At 44.6% G+C, this 17567-nt stretch overlaps 1 protein-coding gene across 1 annotated transcript in view; it reads left to right on the plus strand.

Moving 5' to 3' along the window:
• The window catches only part of LAMB4 (laminin subunit beta 4), a 158880-nt gene extending 147768 nt beyond the window's left edge, over window positions 1–11112 (plus strand). Inside the window, exon 35 of the mRNA XM_040413904.1 lies at window positions 10973–11112. Coding sequence (XP_040269838.1) covers window positions 10973–11112 — 140 coding nt within the window. The remainder of the gene's footprint in view (window positions 1–10972) is intronic.
• Window positions 11113–17567: the final 6455 nt, after the last annotated feature.

Raw genomic sequence — 17567 nt, forward strand, 5'->3', positions numbered from 1 at the left:
AAGTCTATCCAATCTTCTCACCTCTCTCACCGGAGGGACCGTGAAAGTTGGTCACTTTGGATATGAGATAATTCTTGCAACCAACCCATCGACAGCCACCCTCCAGATCCAGCTTCAGGGAACACCTAGACCGACAGGTGTCTGACTACATCGGGTTAACGGCTGATGTGGACGCTCTGAGAAGTGAGGAACCTCTGGACTACTGGGTGTGCAGGCTTGACCTGTGGCCAGAGCTGGCACAATTTGCCATGGAACTCTTGGTTTGCCCCTTGTTGTGTCCTGTCAGAAAGGACGTTCAGCGCAGCAAGGGGGATCGTGACCGATAAGCGCACTCGCCTAGATCACGACAGTGTGGACTACTGTTTATTGAACACACCATGTAAACAGTCACAGTGCAGGTGGAAAAAGTATGTGAACCCTTGGATTTAATAACTGGTTGAACCTCCTTTGGCAGCAATAATTTCAACCAAACGTTTCCTGTAGTTGCAGATCAGACGTGCACAACAGTCAGGAGAAATTCTTGACCATTCCTCTTTACAGAACTGTTTCAGTTCAGCAATATTCTTGGGATGTCTGGTGTGAATCGCTTTCTTGAGGTCATGCCACAGCATCTCAATCGGGTTGAGGTCAGGACTCTGACTGGGCCTCTCCAGAAGGGGTATTTTCTTCTGTTTAAGACATTCTGTTGTTGATTTACTTCTATGCTTTGGGTCGTTGTCCTGTTGCAACACCCATCTTCTGTTGAGCTTCAGCTGGTGGACAGATGGCCTTAAGTTCTCCTGCAAAATGTCTTGATAAACTTGGGAATTCATTTTTTGTTTAATGATAGCAATCCATCCAGGCCCTGACGCAGCAAAGCAGCCCCAAACCATGATGCCCCCACCACCATACTTCACAGTTGGAATGAGGTTTTGATGTTGGTAAGCTGTGCCTCTTTTTCTCCACACATAGTGTTGTGTGTCTCTTCCAAACAACTCAACTTTGGTTTCATCTGTCCATAGAATATTTTGCCAGTACTGCTGTGGAACATCCAGGTGCTCTTGTGCAAACAACAAACGTGCAGCAATGGGTTTTTTTTGGACAGCAGTTGCTTCCTCTGTGGTATCCTCCCAATAAATCCATTCTTGTTTAGTGTTTTACCTATCGTAGATTCGCTAACAGGGATATTAGCATATGCCAGAGACTTTTGTAAGTCTTTAGCTGACACTCTAGGATTCTTCCTAACCTCATTGAGCAGTCTGCGCTGTGCTTTTGCAGTCTTCTTTACAGGACGGCCACTCCTAGGGAGAGTAGCAGCAATGCTGAACTTTCTCCATTTATATAGACAATTTGTCTTACCGTGGACTGATGAACAGCAAGGCTTTTGGAGATACTTTTATAACCCTTTCCAGCTTTATGCAAGTCAACTGTCACACCGGTGACAGGTTTTAGAAGGTCTGAAAGATTATCTGCACATTAGTGATCTGACAGCCTCTTTTAGTTTTGGTTTCACTTTGTCTGTGTGTTGCTTGTATGCCCACACCTCCTGTTCAGGTGTGGAACATGTGACCTTTACCTCCCCCTATTTAGTCTGACTTTACCCATCACTCCTTGCTCTGGATAGCTTCATTTGGTTTTTGGAAGAGCTGGAGTGTGGTTCTAGTTGAAGTCCTGTTCATCCATCATCCATCAGCCTCAGACGTTAAGTGTTCCGTTTGTTGCATTTTGTATTCCCCCCCACCTTTGTTGTTTACTAGGCCTCAGCGAGATGCTGGTTCCTTCACCAGGGAAGGAGCGGGTAGTCTCTGCCCTGTCATTACCATTAGGGCATCCGAGGGCCACCAGGGTTTTCTAGGTTCCTGTGTATGGGCATCTCTACAATCGAGAGGTGCCCATATGGATAGGAGTTAGGGCCAGGAACAGGGTTTTATAGGTGGTGACCCTTTTCCTTCCCTAGCGGTGAGGCCTAGTGTCTTTTCCCTTCCTTTTTGTTGTCTTTTGGTGTTCTCCCCTACTATATCCGTGACATTATCCAGAGCCTATATCGCCATTTTTTGTTCTGATCTGTGCAGCTATGGATGCTATGACTGCACTGGTCGAACAGCTGCAGAATCTGACTTTGGAGGTAGCAGACCTCCGTGCGATGGTTTTGCAGATTCAGAGTCCACAGACTGCTAGTTCCGGTGGTGGGTTCCAGGCCTGCCTTGAACCGAAGGTAGCTCTCCCGGACAGGTTTTCCGGGAGTAGTGACAATTTCATCCAGTTCAGGGAGTCATGTAAATTATACTTTAGGCTGCGTCCATACTTTTCTGGTGATGAGTGTCAACATGTGGGTATGATTATTTCATTGCTTAAAGAGGACGCCCAATCTTTGGCTTTTTCTCTGCCGACCGGATCACCGTCCCTCTGGTCGGTAGATGAATTCTTTAGAGCCTTGGGTCTTATCTATGATGACCGGGATTGGATCTCTCAGGCCGAGACCAAGTTACGGGGTTTGCGGCAGGGAGAACGTTCTGCGGAGACCTATTGCTCTGAATTTAGGGGATACTGTCACGGATGATATAGCAGATAGCTGGAAGTTATGTATAAACATCCGACTGGCTTGATCCCAAACTAAGGAGCATAAAGGTGACCCCTGTAAAACCTTAAGAGCTCACCCTGACTGCTAAGCACATACAAAAGGTCTCAGAGGTAGACGATTGCATGCCCTCGTACCTAAACTGTATGACACCTGAAAACCCTATAATAGTGAGGGGACACGACCACCGGCTCCCTGCACTTAATACGGAGGGAGTCAGGGTCACCTAGAATCAAGCCAGCAAAGAAACACAATACAAGAAAGGACTTATCTGAACAAGCAGTAACAGAAGTCTCCAGCAGTGATCACTTCAATCCAGGAAGTAGTATAAACCGCAAAGTGAGGCAGTATGGGAGGGAATATAAAGGGAGGCAATTAGTGTGAATAGGTGACAGCTGGGAGAAGGAAAAGAGATGACAAAGTGAAACCAAAACAAAGAACATCATGCAAGAGATACAGAAGAACGCCTACCAGACCTTCTCAGAGAGCTGGCGGTGACAGATACAGAGTGGAACGATACTGCTCTCCGTAGCTAATTCTGCCAGGGTCTCTGAGAGACTGCAGGACGCATTGGCTTTTCATGAAAATCCTGAGTCATTGGAAGCAGCTATGTCCCTTGCTGTACGTCTTGATAGACGCCTGAGGGAGAGATCTAGGGGTCCTCACCTTCAGGACGTACTGTCCAATAAGGGTACTGCTTCCTTTGACACTTATGGTGGAGAGACACGGGTGGTTGTGCCTTACGATGAGCCTATGCAACTACAAGTCCCACAATGCTCTGCTATAGGCTAATACCTGTAGGCTATTTGGGCATGCTGGGAGTTGTAGTTTTGCAACAGCTGGAGGGCCGCAGTTTGAGGATGCCTGTGTTAGAGGGTCTGCCTGCTCCGTTGGTGTTGGGCTTACCATGGTTAAGCAAACATAACCCTAACATCGATTGGAGTGATTTTTGCATGGACAACTGTCTTAATGCATCGTTCTCTATGGTTACCACTAAAACTGTACCCTCGTTCATTTCTGAATTTTCTGATGTGTTTTCTGAGAGTGGTTATCAGGAGTTGCCTCCGCACTGGGAGTATGACTGTCTCGTCAATCTTATTCCCGGAGCTAAATTGACCAAATCTCGGTTGTATAATCTTTCGGAACCCGAAAGAAAGGCTATGCCAGAGTATATCACCGAGAGTTTGGCAAAGGGACATATTAGACCATCCAAGTCCCCAGTGGCTGCTGGATTTTTCTTTGTAAAGAAAAAGGATGGTACCCTGAGACCATGTCTGGACTTCCGTGAGCTCAATCGTATTACCGTCCGTGATCCTTACCCCCTTCCTTTGATTCCGGATTTGTTTAGTCAGATTGTCGGTGACAAGGTGTTCTCTAAATTGGATCTGAGGGGGGCATATAATCTGGAAAGGATCAAGGAGGGGGATGAGTGGAAGACCGCATTTAATACCCCTGAGGGTCATTTTGAAAACCTGGTCATGCCCTTTGAGTTAACCAATGCTCCTGCGGTTTTTTAACACTTTGTCAATGACATCTTTCATCATCTGGTGGGGAGGTTTGTCGTTGTATACCTTGATGACATACTAATTTATTTGCCTAATATGGAGACTTATCAGGATCATGTGAGACAGGTGTTACAGATCCTAAGAGAGAATAAGTTGTATGCTAAGATGGAAAAGTGTGTATTTGCTGTACAGGAAGGTTTTCGTATGGATCCCGAGAAGGTCCGTGCCGTGTTGGACTGGGATTGACCCGAAAATCTGAAAGCGCTTATGCGGTTTTTGGGGTTTGCCAACTACTACTATAAATTTATCTTAAACTATTAATTGGTGGTTAAACCTTTAACAGACATGACTAGGAAGGGTGCTGATATTTCTATCTGGTCTGATGCGGCAGTACAGGCCTTTTCTGCTGTGAAAGAATGTTTTGCTTCAGCCCCTATTCTGGTGCAACCAGACGTGTCTCAGCCATTTATTGTTAAGGTTGTGTAACGGTCACGTCCACACACACACAGGGGGAAGGATAGTGACCACTGCGCTCCACCGTCACCCCTGGCCCTGCCTACTTGCCTCACGAGTCCTGATGACAGGGGACAACTGGACGACAGTCCCTTACTTAGGATATGTGCAGGGAAGACAGACAAGACAAAATACGGAACGTGAATGGACCGGGTCAGAACCAAGAGAGCTACGCAGTACAAAGGGTTAAGCAAAGAATGGTCAGGTGGGAGCCGAGGTCACAATACCAGGAGGGATGCGCAGTACAGGAGGAGCAGGCAAAGGATCGTCAGAAAACAGGATCAGGTGAGTATTCAGTAGTCCAACAAATAGCCAGGTACCTAGAATTAACAGGCAACCTGTGGTCAGCAGGCTGCCTGTATTTATAGTGGGGTCTGAGGGTCATGTAACGTGGCCAGCGTCACATGACCGACAGACAAGTCGAGCACCGAGGGATCAGTTCAGCGCTCAAGGCAGACCCAGGAGCAGGGAGCCTCCCAGCTAGTAAAGCCGCCCTGGGAATGAGGCCAAACACAGATCCTCGCTCCCGAAGCTAAGCAGCAGGTCTGCGGCTGATGGGAGACCGAGTGCGCCTTTGGCTCCCCGTGACAGGTTGACGTGTCTGAGGTAGGGGTAGGAGCAATATTGTCGCTGGGTCCTTCACCCAGTAAATGGCGCCCATGTGCTGTTTTCTCTAAACAACTCTCGATTGCTGAAAAAAATTATGATGTGGGGAATAGGGAATTGCTGGCCATTAAGTTGGCGTTCGAGGAATGGCGGCATTGGTTGGAAGGAGCAATTCATCCTATTACGGTAATTACTGATGACAAGAATCTGGCCTACTTGGAGTCGGCTAAGCGACTGAACCCAAGGCAGGCCAGATGGTCATTGTTTTTCACCAGATTTAACTTCATCGTCACTTACCGCCCTGGGTTTAAGAATGTCAAGGCGGATGCTTTGTCATGTAGCTTTCCTGGGGGGGGGTGAGTCTAATGACCCTAGTCCCATTTTATCTGAAGGGGTGGTTATATCCGCTCTTTATCCTGATCTCGAGGCCAGGGTGTTGGAGGCACAGGAGGATGCTCCGGACTCTTGTCCTAAGGGGAAGTTGTTTGTTCCCTCCGAATTACGTTACAAGGTGTTCGAGGGACATCACTGTACGGTGCTTGCTGGGCACCCTGGGAGTAGTTCGACTGTCGATCTCATCTCTCGCAGATTCAGGTGTGGATCATGTGACCTTTACCTCCCCCTATTTAGTCTGACTTTACCCATCACTCCTTGCTCTGGATAGCTTCATTTGGTTTTTGGAAGAGCTGGAGTGTGGTTCTAGTTGAAGTCCTGTTCATCCATCATCCATCAGCCTCAGAAGTTAAGTGTTTCGTTTGTTGCATTTTGTATTCCCCCCCACCTTTGTTGTTTACTAGGCCTCAGCGAGATGCTGGTTCCTTCACCAGGGAAGGAGCGGGTAGTCTCTGCCCTGTCATTACCATTAGGGCATCCGAGGGCCACCAGGGTTTTCTAGGTTCCTGTGTATGGGCATCTCTACCATCGAGAGGTGCCCATACGGATAGGAGTTAGGGCCAGGAACAGGGTTTTATAGGTGGTGACCCTTTTCCTTCCCTAGCGGTGAGGCCTAGAGTCTTTTCCTTTCCTTCTTGTTGTCTTTTGGTGTTCTCCCCTTCTACATCCGTGACATCAACAATTCTTAATTGTAGGTCTTCTGAGAGCTCTTTTGTGCGAGGCATCAAGGCAATGCTTCTTGTGAAAAGCAAACCCAGAACTGGTGTGTGTTTTTTATAGGGCAGGGCAGCCGTAACCAACACCTCCAATCTCATCTCATTGATTGGACTCCAGTTGGCTGACACCTCACTCCAATTAGCTCTTGGAGATGTCATTAGTCTAGGGGTTCACATACTTTTTCCACCTGCACTGTGAATGTTTACATGGTGTGTTCAATAAAAACATGGTAGCATTTAATTCTTTGTGTGTTATTAGTTTAAGCAGACTGTGATTGTCTATTGTTGTGACTTAGATGAAGATCAGATCACATTTTATGACCAATTTGTGCAGAAATCCATATCATTCCGAAGGGTTCACATACTTTTTCTTGCAACTGTTGTCCTGTTGCAACACCCATCTTCTGTTGAGCTTCAGCTGGTGGACAGATGGCCTTAAGTTCTCTTGCAAAATGTCTTGATAAACTTGGGAATTAATTTTTCCTTTGATAATAGCAATCCGTCCAGGCCCTGACGCAGCAAAGCAGCCCCAAACCATGATGCCCCCACCACCTTACTTCACAGTTGGGATGAGGTTTTGATGTTGGTATGCTGTGCCTCTTTTTCTCCACACATAGTGTTGTGTGTTTCTTCCAAACAACTCAACTTTGGTTTCATCTGTCCACAGAATATTTTGCCAGTACTGCTGTGGAACATCCAGGTGCTCTTGTGCAAACTGTAAACGTGCAGCAATGTTTTTTTTGGACAGCAGTGGCTTCCTCTGTGGTATCCTCCCATGAAATCCATTCTTGTTTAGTGTTTTACGCATCGTAGATTCGCTAACAGGGATGTTAGCATATGCCAGAGACTTTTGTAAGTCTTTAGCTGACACTCTAGGATTCTCCTTCACCTCATTGAGCAGTCTGAGCTGTGCTCTTGCAGTCATCTTTACAGGATAGCCACTCCTAGGGAGAGTAACCGCAGAGCTGAACTTTCTCCATTTATAGACAATTTGTCTTACCATGGACTGATGAACAGCAAGGCTTTTGGAGATACTTTTATAACCCTTTCCAGCTTTATGCAAATCAACAATTCTTAATCGTAGGTCTTCTGAGAGCTCTTTTGTGCGAGGAATTATTCACATCAGGCAATGCTTCTTGTGAAAAGCAAACCTAGAACTGGTGTGTGTTTTTTATAGGGCAGGGCAGCTGTAACCAACACCTCCAATGTCATCTCATTTATTTGACTCCAGTTGGCTAGGGGTTCACATACTTTTTCCACCTACACTGTGAATGTTTACATGGTGTGTTTAATAAAAACATGGTAGCATTTAATTATTTGTGTGTTATTAGTTTAAGCAGACTATGATTGTCTATAGTTGTAACTTAGATGAAGATCAGATCACATTTTATGACCAATTTGTGCAGAAATCCATATAATTCCAAAGGGTTCACATACTTTTTCTTGCAACTGTGTATATATATATATATATATATATATATAAAATATATAGTCTGTTTCCAAAGCAAAGCATAGAGCTGTAATGAGTGAAAACACCTCTCTAGCATCTAGGATTTCCAGAAAACTAATTTGCACTTCTTTGAAAATGTCCACTGTCCTGTTGAAAGAAAACGAAGGGCTGGGCCCACAGGTACAGAGGGTACACGATGCCACACAGGCAATAGTTCTTTCCCAGCAGTTGAGTTTACTGAACAATGTAGTGAACAAGAAGCAGAGAATATATAAAACAGATTGGTACACAGAAAATAAACCAACAGTAAATGTAACACTGTCTAACAATAAACCAGTAAATGTGATGGTTTCCCCAAAGTTTATTAAGCAGCCTAGCTGCACTTGTATGTTCCTGGACGAGTTCCTCGTTGGGGTGAACCCTAAGTATTGCGCAATACTATTTGTAATCCACTGGGAAATTATGTATGTCTCTTGTAACTTTAATCCTTACTCCAGCTCACAGCATATAACACCCTATGAGCAGTCAGTGAGATAGGAAGGTGTCAGCGTATGAGTCCCTTAGGGCTATGCATTAGCTTGCAACCTGTACCTGTAACTGTACTTGGAGCATTATTGTATGTCCAAATGCCACTTCAACAGTGTGGTGCAATGTGACGCGGCAAAGCTGCACTTACAGTTCCTTGAGCAGGTTCTTGGTGCTTTTTATTTTTTCCTGGTCCACTCCATAACTGGATCCTACAGACACGACACTCCTGGGGTCGTCACTGCAAACCTCCCCTTCGTGCTGTCACCAGTCTCCACCGTGAGCCGGTCCATTCCCATTCAGATTCAGCAGAGATGATTCCTTGTGGTTTCCAGCAGAACCAAGCACAGCCTCCGTCTGCTCACTTCCTGCTTCTAGAGGAACCTCCTCCCCTTACACAGGGATGGTGTGATGCAATAAGTAATTTGCTAAGTCCAGTGTGAAACCTGCATATTTAGTTTGCTATCACACTTGTAACGGTCCAAAACAGCCCATAAATTAGCTATTTTCCAACTTTGCAAACTAAATTAGTATTCCTTTGATAGGCAGCCCTAATGTAGGCTTTTATCATATTATCCTTTGCTGCCATCTACTGACCAAAGTGAAATGTTGCAGTAATTATACAATTTACAACATAGTAGAGTAATACATTTAAGGTCCCTTACTCCACATCCTTACACTGTACTAATTCTATAAATCCTGTAATCAACCCTAGTTTTACACAGTCTACAGCAGGCTTCTCCAAGAATATACCTGTACCTTTTTCAATCTATTTTGTTCTCTCTGTTAACAAGATTTGCAGCCACTGATGCGGGAAATCATGCCTTGTTGCACAGTTTGGAATAAAAATTTTGGGACAATACCAATTTGGCTAATGGCTCACGCTCAGCCACGGTTACATGTCTGTTATACTAACCCATAGAGATTGCATGTGCCGACTTTCAGGCACAAGTGGTTTTGCTATGCACATGAGCCCTAACGCTTGAATAAAATATAGCGCCTAAAAGGGTTTTCCGGTTTGCATCAACAATTCTTCAACATCAACATCAATCATCATTTATGAAGGAAGCTGTAATTTAGTAATGTTTTTCTTTTACCTTTATTGCTCCTATTTCTTGGTCTGGGCTGTGGTCACATGACCATGACCATGCAGCTCTTTCTTATTTCCTGTGATGTCATGGGCAGTGAAAGGGGAGTGTCTATAGTAGCTGGGTCTATAAACTAGCTGGGCGTTGTTAGGGGTAGTGCTGGAGCTCTGGCAGGGAAAGGAGAAGTGCATCATGGGTTTGGTTGGATACAGGAACAGGAAGGCTACTTTCACACTAGCGTTGTTGGATTCCAGCAGGCAGTTCCGTTGCCAGTACTGCCTGCCGAATCCGGAAATCCGGATGCAAACGGATAGCATTTGTTTCCGCATCCAGATGTGGATCCGTCTGACAAAGGCATTGCAATACCGGATCCGTTTCTCCGGTGTCATCCAGAAAAACAGATTTTTCCAGAACACTAGGTACCGGATCTGGCATTAATACATTTCAATGGAAAGTGTTCCGGAATTTTGGCCGGAGAAAATACTGCATGCTGCAGTATTTTCTCCGGCCAAATACCGTAAAAGGGACTGAGCTGAAGACATCCTGATGCATACTTAATGGATTGCTTTCTATTCAGAATGCATTGGGACAAAACTGAAGCATTTTTTTCCCCATATTGAGCCCCTATGACAGAACTCAATACAAGGAAAACTTTAACACTAGTGTCAAAGTAGCCTTACATGGTGAAAACGGGACAAGAGAGTCCAAATTGAAATAAAGCATGGGGAACATGTACATAGGGTAAGCAACCGACATGAGCTACATGAGTAACCATAATAATTCTGGAAAATCTATAGTGCTTGTTGCATGTTTAAGTGCAAATCTCAGAGGTATCCTGGAAGCTATCCCTTCCAGTTTATCTAGTTTATCCCATCTCCCTTGAGGAGAAGCTGTTGTTGTAGAGTAGTCCTCTGACTCTGGAGGCCGTCTAATTCCCCTTTCTCTCCGCTTTGGAATAAATACACCACTGTGCTGCATTCACATTTTTTTTTAAATGGTGACCGCTGTTTTACAGATTGTAAGACAGAAGGCATCTTCCACCAAAAAAAGATCATTTTTGTTTGTTTTTATAAAAAAATAAAAATTTAAGCACCGTAGTGTGTTATTAAACAGGCTGGCTATATACCAGCTACCATCTATTTACCTATAGCCAGATATGTCAGTTTTACATTAGTAATGCTATCTTGGCATTAAAGAGCTTGACAGGAGTTGGATACAGTCCTAGGAGACCTCGTGTATTCAGACCATAACAAATCTGATGGCCGAATAGACCAATTTGACCCCAAAACAGATTTTGGGAAATTCACTCTCAATCTCTATTAATTATTTATTAGTTATAATGTGTAACGTTGAACATCATCCATCTCATCTAACATCAATTAAAATAGATTCCCTATTACTGTACGTAATAAATGCTTTATATTGGGGAAATTGCCTTGTGCTAAGTAATGTTGGCTCACAGGCTTTTTACGAACCCTATTTACCTCAGGATTAATTATCCCTATTGTCTATGCTTTCTGGCTTGTAATAATTATAGAAAGCACATATACCTGCTTTTAAATCGTGTTGATATTATATTTTCAGCTTCACAATGCACTTCTGACATGTTTTCATTACAGATTTAGAAGAGAAGATTGATGACCTGAACAAAGCTAATGAAGACAAAGCCAATGAGCTCCTACAATTGGAGCAGAAAGCCGGCGAGCTTAAGGACTACATAGTTCAGGAAGAAATTAAGCAAGTTAACTGCAGAGACTAGTTATTTTTCACTCAATTTTTACTTTATGTGTATTTTAAGAGACTGACTAATCTGTTAAAATAAAGTTGCTTTAAACGCAGTCTACAGTATTGATTTTGCGTAGACGTTTGCGGAACGGATGCGGACTCATTCGTACGGTTGTATGAATGAGCCCTAACTCTTATACAGCCGACAGTTATTCCTTCTGACTCCCCCTTCATACAATGCATTCTGGAAATTTTCAGACCCTTTCACCCTTTTTCATGTTTTGTTATGTTGCAGCCTTGTGCTAAACTTAAAAAATAAATTCTAGTTTTCCCCCCATAAATCTGCACTCAATCCTCTTAATGAGAAAGTGAAAACAGAATGTTAGAAATGTTTGCAAATTTATTAAAAAGGAAAATAATTTTTTTTATTTGGACATACGTATTCAGAACTTTTCAGCAGTCCAATCTGGGCTTTATGGCAGAATGGCCATGGTCTCTCCTCAGTAAAAGGGCTTGTTCACACGACTGTATGGCTTTTTCAGTGTTTTGCGGGCCGTTTTTAATGGATCCGTTTTTCCGTTTTTTGTTTCAGTAGTGTTTCCGGTTCCATTACATTTTTCCGTTCCGTTTCTCCATATGGCATATACAGTATACAGTAATTACATAGAAAAAAATGGGCTGGGCATAACATTTTCTATAGATGGTTCCGCAAAAACGGAACAGATACGGAAGACATACGGAGTACATTCCATATGTGTTCCATTTTTTTTGCGGACCCATTGACTTGAATGGAGCCACAGAACGTGATTTGCGGGCAGTAAAAGGACATGTTCTATCTTTGAACGGAACGGAAAAACGGAAATACAGAAACGGAATGCATATGGAGTACATTCCGGTGTTTTTGCGGAACCATTGAAATGAATGGTTCCGTATACGGACCATATACGGAACTCAAAAAAGGGCCCGTATACGGAACGCAAAAACCATTCGTGTGAAAGACAAATGAATGTCTGATAAAACCAAGATAGACCTTTAGTGGCTTATAAACAACTCAGTGAATGTCCTTGAGTACCCCAGCCAGACACCTGACTGGAACCCAATCAAACACCTCTGGAGAGACCTGAAATGGCAGTCCACTGACAGTCCACAACTAACCTGACAGAGCCGGAACATTCTGTTTACACTCCATCACTGAGTGCAGAATGATAGGGAAACATTTTTTATTTTAGCACAAGGCCGCAGCATAAAATATGAAAAATTGAAAGGGTCTGAAGACTTTCTGAATGTACTATAGACATGAATGCTTGGGTCAGTCGAGTGTGCATGTATTCTAATTGAGAAATGGGAATAAGCCTCTTCTAGAAACTTCTGGCAGTGGCTTATCTCCTTTTAGAACAAATGACTGGACCTGTTGAAATCCAATATGTCTGATCCTGCTTTTCCTCAATATCTGTCCTCAGGAGAGAGTTGTGGCATCTCCATAACTCGCAAGTATGGCCAATGTTCATCTAATGTGTATGTACCTTTAACCCTTGATATAGTTAGCTGGACAATCTGTGGATCATGGATTCCCTGTTTTCTTTGGATAGGAATACAGCTACCAGTTGTTTTAACAGAGGACATCTCTGGTGTGAAACACTGCAACTTGATATGATTGTATTATAAAAAAGACATTACTCACATTACTCATGGTAGGAAAAAGTATTGTCATGTGTATAGAAATTCTGTGGCCGCAAAGTTGACTTGTGTATTGCATACAAAAAACACAATGGGGGATATTTATCAAAACTGGTGTTTTTTTTGAAGATCTTGATTCCCCCAGCTCTCATAGATTTGTCGTATCTTTCCACTGGCCGTGCAACAGCCTCCTAGCTGTCGTAGATTTCTGTCTTTATGCATGGCAGAAAAATGGCGTGAAAAAAGATAAATGTGCCAGGCCTGCTGTCCCTCCCTGCCCTCACCACTCCCCCTTTTTTGCCCTTTCAGAAAAGTGGGGAAAGGCGCAAATGTTGCCGCAAAAATATTGTGCGACAGAATGTGTGACTTTTTAATGCCACAAAAGTGTCGTACATAGCATAGTAAATCTCCTCCAACGTTTATTATTAGGCTACTTTCACACTTGCGTTTTTGCAAAAGCGCTTCCGTTACTGATAATACAACCATCTGCATCCGTTATGAGAGGATCCGGTTGTATTATCTTTAACATAGCAATGATTAATCTGTTTTCTATGGTGTCAGATTGTGTCAGATCCGACCCCATTGACTTGCATTGTGGGTCATTCCGGATCTGTTTTGCTCCGCATCCCAGGACAGAAAGAAAAACGTAGCATGCTGCGGTTTGCTCTCTGGTATGAGAACGGAACCAAACGGAACGGAATGCATTTTGGAGCATTCGGTTCTGTTCAGTTATGTTTTGTCCTCATTGACGATGAATGGGGACAAAACTGAAGTGTTTTTCTCTGGTATTGAGATCCGGAAAAATGTAATTCTAAGTGTGAAAGTAGCCTTAGGCTTATTGCACACGACAGTATATTTTCACGGTCCGCAAAACGGGGTCCCGTTTTTCCGTGATCCGTGACCGTTTTTTCGTCTGTGGGTCTTCCTTGATTTTTGGAGGATCCTCGGACATGAAAAAAAAGTCGTTTTGGTGTCCGCCTGGCCGTGCGGAGCCAATCGGATCCGTCCTGAATTACAATGCAAGTCAATGGGGACGGATCCGTTTGACGTTGACACAATATGGTGCCATTTCAAACGGATCCGTCCCCATTGACTTTCAATGTAAAGTCTGGAGTTCCTTTTATACCATCGGATCGGAGTTTTCTCCAATCCGATGGTATATTTTAACTTGAAGCGTCCCCATCACCATGGGAACGCCTCTATGTTAGAATATACTGTCGGATATGAGTTAGATCGTGAAACCTCATTTCCGACAGTATATTCTAACACAGAGGCGTTCCCATGGTGATGGGGACGCTTCTAGTTAGAATATACTACAAACTGTGTACATGACTGCCCCCTGCTGCCTAGCAGCATCCGATCTCTTACAGGGGGCCGTGATCAGCACAATTAACCCCTCAGGTGCCGCACCTGAAGGGGTTAATTGTACTATCATATCCCCCTGCTGCCAGGCAGCAGGGGGCAGACCCCCCCCTTCCCAGTTTGAATATCATTGGTGGCCAGTGCGGCCCCCCCCCCTTCCTCCCTCTATTGTAATAATTCGTTGGTGGCACAGTGTGCGCCCCCCCCCCCTTCCTCCCTCTATTGTAATAAATCGTTGGTGGCACAGTGTGCGCCCCCCTTCCTCCCTCTATTGTAATAAATCGTTGGTGGCACAGTGTGCGCCCCTCATCGGCCCCCCCTCCCTCTATAGCATTAACAACATTGGTGGCCAGTGTGCGGCCTCCCATCTCCCCCCCCGATCATTGGTGGCAGCGGGATACTAGCAATAGTACAATAGTAAAAGATTCATACTTACCTGGGAGCTGCGATGTTCGTGTCCGGCCGGGAGCTCCTCCTACTGGTAAGTGACAGTTCATTTAGCAATGCGCCGCACAGACCCTGTCACTTACCAGTAGGTGGAGCTCCCGGCCGGACACGAACATCGCAGCAGCCACCAGCAGGTAGGTATGAATCTTCTACTAATGTACTATTGCTAAGTAACCATGGCAACCAGGACTGTAGTAGCGTCCTGGTTGCCATGGTTACCGATCGGAGCCCCAGCGATTAAACTGGGACTCCGATCGGAACTCCGCTGCCACCAATGATGGGGGGGGGAGATGGGAGGCCGCACACTGGCCACCAATGTTGTTAATGCTATAGAGGGAGGGGGGGCCGATGGGGGGCGCACACTGTGCCACCAACGAATTATTACAATAGAGGGAGGGAGGGGGGGGCGCACACTGTGCCACCAACGAATAATTACAATAGAGGCACTGGCCACCAAGCTATTATTACAATAGAGGGGGGGGGCCGCACTGGCCACCAACCTATTATTACAATAGAGGGGGGGGGGCCGCACTGGCCACCAATGATATTCAAACTGGGGAGGGGGGGAGGGTCTGCCCCCTGCTGCCTGGCAGCCCTGATCTCTTACAGGGGGATATGATAGTACAATTAACCCATTCAGGTGCCGCACCTGAAGGGGTTAATTGTGCTGATCACGGCCCCCTGTAAGAGATCGGGTGCTGCCAGGCAGCAGGGGGCAGTCTTGTACACAGTTTGTAGTGTATTCTAACTAGAAGCGTCCCCATCACCATGGGAACGCTTCTGTGTTAGAATATACTGTCGGTTCTGAGTTTTCACGAAGTGAAAACTCAGCTATGAAAAAGCTTTTATGCAGACGGATCTTCGGATCCGTCTGTATAAAAAGTAACCTACGGCCACGGATCACGGACACGGATGCAATCTTGTGTGCATCCGTGTTCTTTCACGGACCCATTGACTTGAATGGGTTCGTGAACCGTTGGCCGTGAAAAAAATAGGACAGGTCATATTTTTTTCACGGCCAGGAAACACGGATCTCGGATGCGGCTGCAAAACGGTGCATTTTCCGTTTTTTCCACGGACCCATTGAAAGTCATGGGGTCCGCGAAAAAAAACGGAAAACGGCACAACGGCCACGGGTGCACACAACGGTCGTGTGAAAGAGGCCTTAGAGACATTTTTTAGCCCATCAGTGCCTTTTATTAGCGAATAAGATACGGAAATGGTATGCAGTATACAGGGAATGCCAAAGCTACCACGTTATCACTGCTTTAGGGATCAGAACTGAATGCCTGTGAAGTACACAATTAGAATGCATAGATAAAGCTGCATTCTTACCTATTATGTCAGGGGGTTATATTCCACCATTAACCTCTTCAGTGAAGCACACAGAATCCATCCGCCCAGGACCTTGTTGCTCCTTCACCCATGCAATGGCTTGTATGCCCTAATCAGGGTATCATCTATCATTAACACATTCCTGCATTCCAGTGGTCTAGGTATGTGTCATGGTAATAATGAACTAGGGAGGGTTCGAATTTTCTTTTTCCTTTTTAGAGGAATAAGCATGAAATGAACCAATTTACAATTGACTACAAACAATTACGGTACATTTATTTTTCAAACCTATTTAATTAATAAATTACTACTATATGTAATCTTCATCTCAGTACTTTATTGTGCTGCTGAACGCAACTTAACAAAGAAAACTATTCTTAAAAGGCTCTTCAGGGACTTAAATATTGAAGGTGTATCTTAAGAGCCTGGTACAGAGGCTCAGTTCCCATCTTGAAGCAGTTAATTCCTTGTAAGGCCTCTTGCACACGAATGTATTTTCTTTACCTGTCCGTTCCGTTTTTTTTGCGGACCGTATGCGGAACCATTCACTTCAATTGGTCCGCAAAAAAAACAAAACAGAAGTTACTCTGTGTGAATTTCGTTTCTGTATGTCCGTATTTCCGTTCCGCAAAAAAATAGAACATGTCCTATTATTGTTCGCATTAGAATAGTACTGTTCTATTAAGGGCCAGCTGTTCTGTTCCGCAAAATACGCACACATATTTTTTGCTGATCCGTTTTTTTGCAGACCACAAAATACATACGGTCGTGTTCAAGAGGCCTAATGCTTGTAAGGCTAGCTCAGCTGAATGTAATAACACTTTTCACTTAGCAACCTATTGCTGTACACAAAGAACAGTTAAGGGCGTGCCCAATCCACTCTGTGCACCCTCTGCCAGTCCTTCCCTCTCCTTCCTGATTGGCAGAATCAGGTTCCTGCACAGTCATCTTGCCTGGCCCTGTCAATCAAGAAGGAGAGTGAGGATCTGGCAGAGGAAGCAGGAGGAGCAATGGTGCAATGGTGCAATGGTGCATGGAATGGATTGGGTCTGGTTTAACAGTGAATTTCCTGCTGTGTACTGCAGTACCAGGCAAGACCACAACCAAATCTGCTGTGCTTGGGCAATTAATGAAATGAATGTAACCTCTTTGTGATTAGCCAGGGTGTAGGGAGTCAGACACCCACTGATGAAATATTGATGACCTATCCCAAGGATAGACCATTAGTATTACACTTTCAAGCTTGACGTTTAGCGGTGAAAAAAAATGCTGGCTAAGTACAATGTTATTATTGCATTTTCCCTTATTTTGGAATCATATAATACATAGGTTATGGGTGTACCCTTTAAAAGAAGTTTCCAGACATCCAATATTAATGACCTATCCTCAGGGACTTAAATATTGGTGAGGGTCCGACACCCCACACCCCTACTGCCTAATGTGCTGGACCTAATACTGTGAAAGGAGAGGGAACCACAGCGCCATTCAGAGTTTAGTGGCCATGCTGAGTTACTGCACTTCAGCCTCCATTGACGTGAATGGGAGATGAGGGCGTAATCCAACCCGACCAGTGGTTCCCTCTCCATCCGCAATGTTAGTTCCAGTGAAAGTGGCTGCATGGAATAGCTGATCTGAGTTGCGGGGTGTCGGAAGAGTTGTCACCTGGAA

Source organism: Bufo bufo, chromosome 1 (assembly GCF_905171765.1).
Source record: "Bufo bufo chromosome 1, aBufBuf1.1, whole genome shotgun sequence".
NCBI classification, from domain to species: Eukaryota; Metazoa; Chordata; class Amphibia; order Anura; family Bufonidae; genus Bufo; species Bufo bufo.